The sequence below is a fragment of the Vipera ursinii genome (genome assembly GCF_947247035.1).
Source record: "Vipera ursinii genome assembly, chromosome: 1".
NCBI lineage: Eukaryota > Metazoa > Chordata > Lepidosauria > Squamata > Viperidae > Vipera > Vipera ursinii.
The window spans coordinates 357,009,189-357,023,477 of NC_139512.1; the positions used below are offsets into that span (position 1 = coordinate 357,009,189).

A 14,289-nucleotide genomic window follows, 5' to 3' on the forward strand; every position below is an offset into this window, starting at 1 on the left:
CTTAACAACCGTGGGAAGAAAAGTGGCAAAATGCGGTAAAACTCACTTAACAACCAACTCGCTTAGCAACAAAAATGTTGGGCTCAGCTGTGTCGTAAGTCGAAGACTATCTGTACAAGGAGAACATGGAGATGTGTCTCAGACATCTGTCTGATTTTTCTCAGCCAACGGATGGCAGATGCTATCCAGATCCGGTGGAAACCAAGTTCTGGATTATCAACAGATTATTTGGGCGTCCCAAAGGATACTGAATAACCATAGTTTTGCACTAGTTTTGGGATTTTAGGATTTTCAGCTAATAAACATAGTTTTGCACTAGTTTTGAGACTTGAGGTTTTCAGGAAATAAACCCCCTTATGCGCTAGTTTTGGGATGTTGAGATTTTCAGGAAATAAACACAGTTTTTTACTAGTTTTGGGATGCTGAGATTTTCAGGAAATAAACACAGTTTTGTACTAGTTTTGGGATGCTGAGATTTTCAGGAAATAAACACAGTTTTGTACTAGTTTTGGGATGCTGAGATTTTCAGGGAAATAAACATAGTTTGCACTAGATTGGGGTCATTGAGATTTTCAGGAAATAAACATAGTTTTGCACAAGTTTTGGGATGTTGAGATTTTCAGGAAATAAACACAGTTTTTTACTAGTTTTGGGATGCTGAGATTTTCAGGAAATAAACACAGTTTTGTACTAGTTTTGGGATGCTGAGATTTTCAGGAAATAAACATAGTTTGCACTAGTTTTGGGACGAGATTTTCGGGAAATAAACATAGTTTTGCACTAGTTTTGGGATGTTGAGATTTTCAGGAAATAAACGTAGTTTTGGGACGTTGAGATATTCAGGAAATAAACATCATTTTACACTAGTTTTGGGATGTTGAGATTTTCAGGAAATAAACACCGTTTAGCGCTAGTTTGGGGACGTTGAGATTTTCAGGAAATGAACATAGTTTTGCACTAGTTTTGGGACCTTGAGATTTTCAGGAAATAAACTGTTGTGCACTACTGCCTTGCACTCACCTGCCTTGGCCAGTGACCACCACCAAGCCAGCTCACTTCCCCAGCCATTCAGATGCTGGGTTGCCGTTGCACATCACAACAACCCACAGGAACCCACAATTCCCAGGAGTCCTGCCCGCCCCCAAAATTCACATGCCTGGAATCTCCATGTTCCTCCCGCCCGCCACTATGAGTCATACATGGGGAGATCAAAATCACGTTTCCAATAAACAGAGCTACTGTTACTTTGTACTGTAATCACTTTCGTCTCCAAACTCATTTTGCACTTTTGAGCTACACACTCAAGAGTGGGAAGCAACTGGCTTGATTCCTGTTGGAGGGAAAATTGTCTTCACGTTGCGTTTTTGCGCCAGTGCACAGCCCCAGATTTCGCTCTTGTTCAAAATCCTCCCCTTTTTCTGGATTTGTAGTTTGACTTTTCTGAATTTTGCGCCCGCATTTTGTGAATTTGCAACCGGCTTTTCTAAATTTGCCGCTGAACTCTTTGAATTGACAGCTGATGTTTTTGAATTTGCAAACGAACTTTCTGGATCGGCCACTGATTTTTCAGAATTTGCAGCTGCATTTCCTGATTTTGCAGTTTGAGTTTTCTGAACTTGGGCTTCGATTGACTGAGTTTGCAGCTGAATGTCCTGAATCGGCGATGGAATTTTCAGAATTATTGCAGCTGCATTTCCTGATTTTAACAGTTTGAATTTTACGAACTTGGGTTTCAGTTTACTGAGTTTGCAGTGGAATTTCCTGAATTTGCAGCTGAGTTTTCAGAATTTGCAGCTGAATTTTCTGATTTTGCTGTTTGAATTTTTTGAATTTGCAACAAAAGGTAAAGGAGTAAGGAGACTTCTGCACAAAAATGCAGGCGTTCAAGAAAGTAATGAACAACTGCATTTTATTATAACATCCACCCCAGGCTATAATAATAGAAATAATTGAGAACTATATTATACAAAGGGACACGGTGGCTCAGTGGGTTGGGATGCTGAGCTTGTCGATCAGAAGGTCGGCAGGTCGAATCCCGAGTGCCGCGTAACAGAGTGAGCGCCTGTTACGTGTCCCAGCTTCTGCCAACCTAGCAGTTCGAAAGCACGTAAAAATGCAAGTAGAAAAATAGGGACCACTCCAGTGGGAAGGTAACGGCGTTCCGTGCGCCTTTGGCATCTAGTCATGCCGGCCACATGACCACGGAGACGTCCTCGGACAAGCGCTGGCTCTTCGGCTTTGAAACGGAGATGAGTTGGAAACGACTAGCACGCATGTGCGGGGGAACATTTAGCTTTTTATATTATGCAAATCTGTTTTGAATAGGCTGCAGCGTGGACAATCTTGGAGAAAGGCATAAAGATTCATCAACACACAACTCTCCTGACATGTGACACACGCTTTTTCTACAAAGGGCTGTAGGATTTTACACCGACAATTCGGCAAACATTACACAAAACAATAGCACAAAAAGCCGATCACGTATCGAGACTCAAAACAAGCCAAGCAAAAGTCCAAATTTCAATAACCTGGAATATTTCTATTTTGGAAAAGTTTGCAAAAATGAGTTCTTGGCGCCATCACTTTGCCAGAGATGATTGAACTCACAAGGATGAAAAAAAAATTCAGGCCATCTCAGAAAATCTCAACAAACAGCAAGTTTTTAAATATTGTCCTTGTTTAGTGACTCCCTCATTTAGCAACTGCTCGCCGTTGCAAGGGTGATGAAAAAGTGACTTTGCAACCACTGCTTGCATCTATGACCTTCACAGGCCCATAAAGAAAAGGAAAAATTGAAAGTTAAACCATAAGGATGGTTGTGGTTTCATTTAGTGACCGCCTTGCTTAACAACTGAGTTGCCAGCCATAGTTATTGTCACTGAATGAGGACTACCTGAAATAATGAATACATTAGGTACTTAAAGTGCCCAAGTTTGAAAAACATTTGAATGGATGGAAGATGATGGATTGGGTGGCATTTTTTTCTAGACATTTTGTCCATTACAGATAGTCCTTGACTTATGACCAAGGCTGAGCCCAAAATTTCCATTGCTAAGCAAGACAGTTGAGTGAGTTTTGCCCCATTTTACGACCTTTCTCGCCACTGTTGTTAAGTGAATCACTGCCATTCTTATGTTAGCCACATGGTCGTTAAGTGAATCCAGCATCCCCCCCCATTGACTCTGCTTGTCAGAAGGTCGCTAAAGGGGATCACATGATCCCGGGGGAATACTGCGACCGTCATAAATGTGAGTCGGTTGCCGAGCGTCTGAATTTTGATCTCGTGACCAGGGGGGATGCTGCGACGGTCGTAAGTGGGAAACACGGTCGTAAGTCGCTTTTGTCAATGCCGTTGTGTTCATGATTGTCACTCAGATTAGTGCGCCGCAAGCAGTGAGTCCCTATTCCTCTTAAAAATAAATAAATGAAACTCAGGATTTGAAATCTTCTTTCTCATCTTCCCTCTGATCTGCCTCAGCTCACCCAGGGACCAAACCATCTGCCCCCCCCCTTCCCAGCATCTTCCTCACCCAATGGGAGCAAAGCCCCTCAGTTGTCTTAGCAACCGTTGCTATGGCAATTCAGAATATAGTTGGTGCCAGGATGCTACCAAGCTCTTTCCAGAGAGGCCACATTTATCCACCTGCCCTGACTTGTGAAGTGAGTTTTGAAAGATACAAAGCGGGAACAACCAAGTAACACAGTTGGAAGGGACCTCAGAGGTCTTCTAGTCCAACCCGCTGCCCAGTGGAACAGCTTTGCCTTCAGAAATCGTGGAAACTCCATGACTGGAGATTTTTAAGGAGACACTGGACAGTCACTTGTCTGAAATGGTATAGGACAGGTTCTCCTGTTTGCGCAGGGGGCTGGACTAGAAGACCTCCAAGGTCCCTTCCAGATTCTATTCTATTCTATTCTATTCTATTCTATTCTATTCTATTCTATTCTATTCTATTCTATTCTATTCTATTCTATTCTATTCTATTCCTTGTTCTTATTCTTATTCTTATTCTGATTCTTATTCTGTTCTATTCTATTCTATTCCGAATTCTATTCTATTCTATTCTATTCTATTCTATTCTATTCTATTCTATTCTATTCTATTCTATTCTATTCTATTCATGTTCCACTAAATAATTGTTCTCATTGCCAAGAAAATTCTGTATCCCAATCTTAGCACAGAAAAAAAACGTATCCCAATTTCTAATTTCACGTTTACAACCGTTCCAGCATCCCCGTGGTGACGCGATCAAACCTTGGCCACTGGCTCATATTTATGACGGTCGCAGCGTCCCCCGGGGTCATGTGATCCCCCTTTTGAGAACTTCTGACAAGCAAAGTCAATGGGGGAAGCCAGATTCGCTAACGACCGTGTCACTAACTTAACAACGGTGGCAACACAGGTCGCAAAATGGGGCAAAGCTCATTGAACAACGGTCTCACTTAGCAACAGAAATGTTGCACTCCGCTGTGGTCGTGAATCGAGGATTACACGAAGCCCTTTAGGGGAAGCAGCTTGGCTCGCACGGGCCAGAATAGAACAGAATAAAGTAATAGGTTTTATCGTCACTTTGAATGTGCATTAATGTATTAAAATGAGATTTCGTTTGCATGCCCAAATTGTGATATATATATTCTAATCCGAGGGCATGTTATCCCTTCTTCCTGGGAAGGATTTAACTAGGCAGACTCCGCCAGAGCCGATAAATAAATGTACAGATGGAGAACAGAGAGACAGGGGGGGGAAAAACCGCCTCCGGTGGGATTCGCCGCCTTGGCACAAAGGAACTGGCGGTGCCCCAGCCTGGCATCGGGGAGACAGCTGGAGCGGCATCCTGCTGGCACCCCAAGAGGAAGGGAGGACACATTTGAACCCCTCGGAACATGTCGGGTACCGTGCGTCCTTTGGAGAATTTGCAATACGTATGGTCCCGTTGACAAGCAGCCCAAAATGTCAGGCAAATCTGCAAGGCGCCAGACAGTGAGAGCAATTAACCAGTGGAACCACCCGCCTCCAGAAGTGGTGAATGCTCCAACACTGGATGTTTTTAATGGGATAGGGCTTCCTGCCCGAGCAGGGGGTTGGACTAGATGACCTCCAAGGTCCCCTCTGACTTTATTATTATTATTATTAACAACCTGCCTCCAGAGGTTGTGGGTGCTCCAACACTGGAAGTTTTTAAGAAGAGACTGGATAGCCATTTGTCTGAAATGGGATAGGGTTTCCTGCCCGAGCAGGGGGTTGACTAGATGACCTCCAAGGTCCCCTCTGACTTTATTATTATTATTAACAACCTGCCTCCAGAAGTTGTGGGTGCTCCAACACCGGACGTTTTTAAGAAGAGACTGGACAGCCCTTTGTCCGAAATGGTGTAGGGTTTCCTGCCCGAGCAGGGGGTTGGACTAGATGACCTCCAAGGTCCCTAACAACAACAACATCATCATCATCAAGAATACATTATTCCAGACTTACATAATAATAATAATAAAGTTGGAAGGCTCCTTGGAGGTCATCCAGCTCCCCAAACCTTCCAGGGGGGAGGGGGGGAAAAGAGGGGATGACTGGGGTGGGGGGCAGGCCGTGTGCACGGCTGCCATGTTCACAACGACACCCGAACGAGTGGGGGCCACAACGAGGCTCTCACGAGGGTGGCCGTGAGCACCCGCAACGGGGTTTGCGCGAATGGGGCCCTGCGCACGCCCCAGCCGGCCGGCCACTCACGTAGAGCAGTAACCATTAGACCACAGCCTGGTCGTGGCCCGTGGCCCATAGGTTGGGGACCCCTGCATTATTCGACTTACAACAGTTCGTTGAGTGGGTGTTTGGAGTTATGACGGCACTGTAAAAAGTGACCCAGGGCCGTTTTTCGCGCAGACGACCGTGCGAGTGTCCCCCGCCCCCTGTGGTCACGTGATCTACATTCAGAACGCTTGGCCACCGATTCGTATTTATGACGGTTTTGCAGCATCGCGGGGGTGGTGGTGGTGGTGGTGGTCACCTGATCCCCGTCTGCGCAACCTTCTGACCAGCAAAGTCAGTGGGGGGAAGCCAGATTCACTTAACGACCGTGTGGCTAGCTCAACAGCTGCAGCGATTGGCTTAACCACTGTGGCAAGGAAGGTCGTAAAATGGGACAAAGCTCCCTTAAGGACGGTCTGGCTTATCCATGGACATTCTGGACTCCGTTGTGGTTCCTTCTAGCACTGATGATGTTACCTAGTTTGGCTAATGAAACGTCTGTAAGAAAAAAGCTCAGAGAGCGCAAAGGACCCCACAGTCGTCGGTCTCCTCCTGCTCCTCCTCCTCTCCACAAACCCCCTCCCTTCTAGCACTGATATTGTTCCCTAGTTGGGTCGTGAAACGTCTGCAAGAAAACCACCCAGCTCAGAGAGCACCAAGGACCCCACAGCTCCTCCTCCCCCTCCTCTTCCTCCCATCACTGATGATGCTCCCTTGCTGGGTGATGAAATATCTGCAAAGGTCACCAAGCTGAGAGCACTAAGGATCCCACAGTCCTCCTCCACCTCTTCCCCAATACTGATGAGGTTCCCTAGTTGGGTCATGAAACGTCTGCAAGAAACCACCCAGCTCAAAGAGCACCAAGGACCCCTCCTCCTTCTCTTTCTTTTCTTCCTCCTCCTCCCTTCCTCCTCCTTTACTCCACAATCCCTTTTAGCACTGATGATGTTCCCTAGCTGGGTCATGAAATGTCTGCAAGAAAACAATCCAGCTCAAAGAGCACCAAGGACCCAACACTCCTCCTCTTCTCCACAACCCCCCCTCCCTTCTAGCACTGATGATGTTACCTAGTTGGGTCACAAAACGTCTGCAGGAAAACCACCCAGCTCAGAGACCACCAAGGACACCACAGTCGTCCTCCTCCTCCTCCCTTCTAGCCCTGATGATGTTACCTAGTTGGGTCATGCAATGTCTACAGGAAAACCACCCAGCTCAGAGAGCATCAAGGACCCCAAAGTCTTCTTCTTCTTCTTCTTCCTCCTCCTCCTCTCTACAAACCCCCTCCTTTGTAGCCCTGCTGATGTTCCCTAGTTGTGTCATGAAACATCTGCAAGAAAACCGCCCAGCTCAGAGAGCACCAAGGACCCCACAGTACTCTTCCTCCTCCTCCTCCTCCTCCTCCTCCTCCTCCTCCTCCTCCTCCTCCTCCTCCTCTCCTCCCCCTCCTCCTCTCCTCCTCCTCTTCTTCTTCCTCCCCCTCCTCCTCTTCCTCCCATTCCCTTCTAGCCCTGATGATCTTCCCTAGTTGGGTCATGAAACATCTGCAAGGAAACCACCCAGCTCAGAGAGCACCAAGGACCCCACAGTCTTCCTCCTCTTCCTCCTCCTCCTCCCCCTCATCTCCTCCCCCTCCTCCTCCTCATCTCCTCCTCCTCTTCTTCTTCCTCCTCCTCCTCCTCTTCCTCCCATTCCCTTTTAGCCCTGATGATCTTCCCTAGTTGGGTCATGAAACGTCTGCAAGGAAACCACCCAGCTCAGAGGGCGCCAAGGATGCCATAGTTCACGCTTGAGTTGCCAACGCTCTCTTCTATTTTACTTACTTTGTTCACAACTCCGCCAGTCCCAGCGTACGGTGCCAACAAGCTAACAGGTCCCGCCTCACAATAACAACACGAAAAAGCAACACACTCAATGAAAACCTTGGACTCTTTCTAAGCTGCAGGTGATTTATGCCTCTTACTGGGGGGAAAAAACCAGTCGATTGGGGCCTTCAAGGCTTCCTCCCTCCCTCTGGAATTGAGTGAAACATAAAATATTTGGAATTACTGTCAAATATACAAGCCAGGAAGGGTAGAGGGAGCAAGTGAGAGGAAAAATCAGCAGGAAAACAGGGGGAACGACGCCCCCGAACAAGGCTCCAGGCATTCCTCGACTTACAACGTCATTTAGCGACCGTTCCAAGTTACAACGGCACGAAAAAAGTGACACAAGTCCTCGCCCTTACGACCATCTCAGCATCAGCGACCAGCATGCATTTAAGATGTTTGTGGTGTCCCAGAGTCACGTGTTCGTCATTTGTGACCTTCTTAGCTGGCTTCCGACATGCAAAGTCAATGTTAGACGTCAGATTTGCTTAACGACCGTGTGGTTCACTTAACAACCCACCACGATTCGCTTAACACCCATGGCAAAAAGGGCCATGAAATCAGGAGCAAGCTCCCTTAACGACCGCCTGGCTTGGCGATGGTAAGTCGAGGACTCCCTGTAATGCCCCCGTTTCCCTTTCGAAGCGACAAATCCCACAATCGTCGTGTACGGCGGTTTCGTTTTGAAAAGGCCCACGAGAGTCTTAGACGCCCCCCCCCTCCCCGCTTTTACTGGGAAGGAAACCTTTTTTTTCTGTTCGGAGGATGAAATGAAAATAGCTCTTTTGGAGAAAGGACTGGTGAATATTTCCTCTTTTTTTTACTTTTTTCCTCTTAAATGTGTATTCTCTGTATTTATCAAATTCATCTTGTTCAAATTCAGCTTTATCAAATTCCTATCTCAGGGTGCAAGGGATACAGCCGCTCTCAACCTCCTTCAAAATGACTCCGATGTAGTCTTTCTGAACCTGGCTCATTTTCACTTGAGTCCATTCATCACAGAAGGCTGGCTGGGGGATTCTGGGAGTGGAAGCCCACCCCTCTTAAAGCAGGCTGGCTGGGGGATTATGGGAGTGGAAGTCCACCCCTCTTAAAGCAGGCTGGCTGGGGGATTATGGGAGTGGAAGTCCACCCATCTTAAAGCAGGCTGGCTGGGGGATTCTGGGAGTGGAAGCCCACCCCTCTTAAAGCAGGCTGGCTGGGGGATTCTGGGAGTGGAAGCCCACCCCTCTTAAAGCAGGCAGGCTGGGGGATTCTGGGAGTGGAAGCCCACCCTTCTTAAAGCAGGCTGGCTGGGGAATTCTGGGAGTGGAAGCCCACCCCTCTTAAAGCAGGCTGGCTGGGGGATTATGGAAGTCCACCCATCTTAAAGCAGGCTGGCTGGGGGATTATGGGAGTAGAAGCCCACCCCTCTTAAAGCAGGCTGGCTGGGAGATTATGGGAGTGGAAGCCCACCCCTCTTAAAGCATGCTGGCTGGGGGGTTCTGGGAGTGGAGGTCCATGCCTCTTAAAGCAGGCTGGCTGGGGGATTCTGGGAGTGGAAGCCCACCCCTCTTAAAGCATGCTGGCTGGGGGGTTCTGGGAGTGGAAGTCCGCCCCTCTTAAAGCAGGCAGGCTGGGGGATTCTGGGAGTGGACATCCACCCGTCTGTAAGTGGGCAAGGTTGAGAGACATTGTTCTAACGTGCAGATTGGTGGCTCAGCTCCCCTGAGGGGGACCCCCGCCAAATGCAAGCAAGGAAGCAAAGTGGCTCCATCCCTTTCCTTGACAAGCTAGCTTTCTACTTGCAAGGAGATGCAACACCATGCCTTTCTCTCCCTCCGATTCCGCTGTGAAAAAGATTCATTGAAAACAGACACTTTTTTCCCCCTCCCCCGCCCCGCGTGCCACGGCCTCCGCACCTGGACCTGCCACTTGGCCACGATCCGGTCGACAATTTCGTTGTTGTCTTTGTTCAGCTTGCTCTTGTCGTAACATTTCTCGTAGCAGAGAATGCGCAGATACTGGGAGCCTTCCAGCTCTATCTCGAACTCCTGCGGGATCAAGCAGGGAGGAAATTTATGGAAACAGCAAAGGCAGAGAGAGAGAGAGAGAGAGAGAGAGCAAGAAAAGTAGTAGGAGTAGGAGTAGTAATAATATAACAACAACAACAACAACAATAATGAAGTTGGAAATGACCTTGAAGGTCATCTAGTCGAACCCTATACCATTTCAGACAAATGGTTCTCCAGTCTCTTCTTAAAAACTTACAGTGTTGGAGCATTCACAGCTTCTGGAGGCAAGGAGTTCCCCTGGTTAATTCCTCTCACTGTCAGGAAATTCCTCCTTAATTCCAGGTTGCTTCTCTCCTTGATGAGTTTCCATCCGTTGCCCTTCCATCCTTCTTTTATCATTTTTCCCTTCTCTCCTTATCATTTTCCTTTCTCTCCTTCTTTCCTCCCTCCCTTCATTTCTTATCATTCCTTCCTTCCTTCCTTCCTTCCTTCCTTCCTTCCTTCCTTCCTTCCTTCTAGAATCATAGAATTTTAGGGCTGGAAGGGACCTCTAAGGTCATCTAGTCCAACCCCCTGCTCAGGCAGGAAACCCTACGCCATTTCAGGCAAATGGCTGTCCAGTCTCTTCTTAAAAACCTCCATTGTTGGAACATTCACCGCTTCTAGAGGCAAGGAGTTCCACTGGATAATTGTCCTCACTTGTCAGGAAGTTTCTCCTTAGTTCCAGGTTGCTTCTCGCCTGGATGAGTTTCCATCCGTTGCTTCTTGTCCGGCCTTCAGTGATAATACAGGAAGTCCTTGACTTACAACCATTCATTTAGTGACCATTCAAATTACAACGGCACTGAAAAAATTTGAGTTAGGACCCTTTTTCACACTGATGACCGTCGCGGCATCCCCCTGGTCATGTGATCAAACTTCAGACATTTGGCAACCGACTCATATTTATGACGGTTACAGCGTCCCAAGGTCACCTGATCCCCTTTTTCGACCTCTTTATGACAAACCAAGTCAATGGGGGGGGGGGGGAGAAAGCCGGATTCACTTACCAACCGTGTGACTAAATTAAGAAGTACAGAGGTTCACTTAGCAACTGTGGCAAGAAAGGTCGTAAAATGGGCCAAAACTCGCTCATTAGCAGCAGTCTCATTTAGCAACAAAAGCGTTGGACTCTATTTTTATTGGGGTTTTTACTATGTATTAATTGTTTTTTAGTGGGCATGTATTTAATTATTTTTTAACTTTTGTAATTCTGTCTTTTTATTCTTGCCCTGTTCACCGCCCTGAGTCCTTCGGGAGAAGGGCGGTATAGAAATATTAATAAATTAAATTAAATTAAATTAAATTATTTTGGTCCTAAGTCGGGGACTACAGAAGTGGTGAAATAAGTACAAAAATCAAATACGAGTAAAACTGTCACATTTTGAGAAGGCCCAGGAGCCGTGTAAGGGCATACACGTAGTCCTCGACTTACGACTGCCATTGAGCCCAAAATGGCCGTTGCTAAGCAAGGCAGTTGTTAACTGAGTTTTGCCCCATTTTGTGACCTTTTTGCCACAGTGGAGCTGTTAAGTGAAACGTGCGTTCGTTAAGGGAATCTGGGTGTCCCCCCCCTTGATTTTGCTTCTCGAATGGTCGCAAAAGGGGATCATGTGACCCCAGGAAACGGCAACCGTCATAAATACGACAGTTAGAACAATTATCCAGTGGAACAGCCTGCCTCTAGAAGTGGTGAATGCTCCAACAATGGAGGTTTTTGAGAAGAGACTGGACAGCCTTTTGTCTGAAATGGGATAGGGTTTCCTGCCTGAGCAGGGGGTTGGACTAGATGACCTCCAAGGTCCCTTCCAACTTTATTTATTATTATAATCAAGGAGAGAAGCAACCTAGAACTAAGGAGAAATTTCCAGACAATTAGAACAATTAACCAGTGGAACTCCTTGCCTCCAGAAGTTGTGAGTGCTCCAACACTGGACGTTTTCAAGAAGAGACTGGACAGCCATTTGGTCCAAAATGGTATAGGGTTTCCTGCCTGAGCAGGGGGTTGGACTAGATGACCTCCAAGGTCCCTTCCAACTTTATCGTTATTGTTGTTGTTGTTCTTATGTGCCAAGTGTCTGAAATTTGATCCCGTGACCCTGGGGAATGCTGCAACGGTCATTAAGGGTGAAAAACGGTCACAACTTACAACCCGAAAGAGCCGGCTCTTTTACCGTCGTATGTCGAGGATCTCTAGTATTGCCCACATTAAAGCTCTTTCTAGAAAAGAAAGCAGGGGGTATCTCCCACACTGGCACCGAGAGACAGTCTGGCAGAGTCAGGAGGCACTTAAATTGGATTAATAAATAAAATAATCAATGGACTCCGTGCTGCATTGTTAGGTCATCTCCAGTTTGCACAGTAAATTGATCACTGCACATCATTTCTTCCGGGAACCCTTTGCTGGGAAATGGCTGCGGCCTGCCCCACAAGTAGTAGTAGTAGTAGTAGTAGTAGTAGTAGTAGTAGTAACAACAACAACAACAACAACAACAATAATCTCCTGTTCATTGATATTGCTCTACCAGGAGATGCCAGAGTTGAAGAAAAAGAACTGGAAAAATTACGAAATACCGCGACCTGGCCATCGAAACTGCGCGATTATGGATGAAACGCATAACGGGGACACCCATCGTCGGGGCACTGGGAACTAGGTCCAAAAACTTTGCAAATTACATCAAGAAGCTGCAGCTTCCTGCCATAACTCCAGCAAAGCTACAAAAAACTGCGCTACTCGGAACATCTTACATTTTAAGGAGACTCCTGGTTGATACCAAGGATGCTGGCAGCAACCCGTGTCAATCATTAGTGCCAGTCAATTTGAGTGCTCAGTTGGCTGAGTTTCATGTTTTATGAATAAAAGTTTTATAATAATAATAATAATAATAATAATAATAATAATAATAATAATAATAATAATAATAAAAGTTGGAAGGGACCTTGGAGGTCATCTAGTCCAACCCCCTGCTCAGGCAGGAAACCCTATACCATTTTGGACCAAATGGCTGTCCAGTCTCTTCTTGAAAACTTCCAGGGTTGGAGCATTCACAGCTTCTGGAGGCCAGGAGTTCCACTGCTTAATTGTTCCCACTGTCAGGAAATTTATCCTTAGTTCTAGATTTGTTCTCTCCTTGATGAGTTTCCATCCGTTGCTTCTTGTCCTGCCTTCAGGGGCTTTGGAGAATAGCTTGACTCCTTCTTCTTTGGGGCAGCCCCTGAGATACTGGAACGCTGTTCAGATCGTTATTTTCCTTCGTAATTTAACCCGATTTTTGCACTCAAGCAAAAGTATAAAATTGCACAATCACAATGTGTACCACACTGATTCTCAGAGCGAGGAGCGTATGGCTGGTCAAAGGAAGTTTTTTAGTGTGCGTGCGTGCGTGCGTACACACACACACACACACACACACACACACGTCCAATTGGGACATCTCCCACCTAGGACAAGTAAAATAATGTCAGAGCATCTGAGCATGTGCAGAATGTCATTTCAACCCTGGGGTTCAAGGCCATACCAGCTTCATCCTGATCTTCCTCTGCACTCACATTATCCCCAATTTACACTGTCTTTAGTGACTGTTCAAAGTTACTACATAAGTGTAAAAAGGAACTTATGATTGTTTTTTACACTTACAACTGTTGCAGCATTGAAACGCTTGGCAACTGACTCGTATTTACGACGGTCGCAGCGTCCCGGGGGTGTCACGTGATCCCCTTTTGCGACCTTCTGACCAACAAAATCAACGAGGGAAGCCAGATTCGCTTAACGACCGTGTGACTGACTTAACGACTGCAGTGATTCTGTGGCAAGAACCACAGCTCACTTAAATTTGGGCCTTAGCTGTGCGCATAAGTCAAGGGCCACTTGCAGCAGAAATCAGCGATGAAAGCTGTTGCAAATCCACCTGGAAATCAGCACATGCTCAGAGGAAGCGCGGCAAAGCCATTTGCTTTTTTTTAAAAATCCCAAATGTGATAGGGAAGGGCTGTGTATTTTGCCCCGGTTGGGAAATGGTGGGGAGGAGGCACTCTGCACATGCTCGGAGGCATCGCAGATGGCTTACCTCGTTCCACTGCGGCTCCGTTGTGTCCCGGAAAACTCGTGTCTTGGCTTTGCTGACAAAGTACCCAAAGGAATCCACTTCAAGGCTGCAGTAGAGGTCTAAGAAGATCGGGAAGAAAAATAGGAAATCAATTTGATATTTCAAGTTGTTGCAGAATCAAGAGACCCCCGGAATCAAAAGAATGTTTGTTTCATTTTGCGCAAAAGGTTCAGAAGAAAAAGCAATGTCCATGTCAGAACACATGTTCATGGAAAAGCAAGTATATATATAGTCTCCACAAGCAGTAGAACACGGAAATGTAATTTATGAGCTCTGATTGGTTACATGAGTTCTAAGCCCCCTTCTAGCTCATTTCTAGCCCCCCTTTGCGTTGCTAAATTATAGCTAAATATCTTGCAACCACGTCTCAAGCAAAGGTCGCAGGTGTCTTGCTAAGGGTCTTAAGCAGGGGTCTTCAAACTTGGCCCTTTTATGACTTGTGCACTACAACTCACAGAATTCCTCAGCCAGGCATGCTGGCTGAGGAATTCTGGGAGTTGAAGTCCACAAGTCATAAAAGGGCCAAGTTCCCTGGTCTTAAGTTT

At 46.5% G+C, this 14,289-nt stretch overlaps 1 protein-coding gene across 1 annotated transcript in view; it reads right to left on the reverse strand.

Annotated features, from left to right (window-relative positions):
• Nucleotides 1-2,670: 2,670 nt before the first annotated feature.
• The window catches only part of LOC310650864 (active breakpoint cluster region-related protein-like), a gene marked incomplete at its 5' end in the record, with an annotated part of 58,529 nt that continues 46,910 nt past the window's right edge, over nt 2,671-14,289 (reverse strand). The window contains 3 exons of the mRNA XM_083379662.1: nt 2,671-2,763; nt 9,507-9,638; nt 13,706-13,803. Coding sequence (XP_083235788.1) covers nt 2,692-2,763; nt 9,507-9,638; nt 13,706-13,803 — 302 coding nt within the window. The 3' untranslated portion in view covers nt 2,671-2,691. The remainder of the gene's footprint in view (nt 2,764-9,506; nt 9,639-13,705; nt 13,804-14,289) is intronic.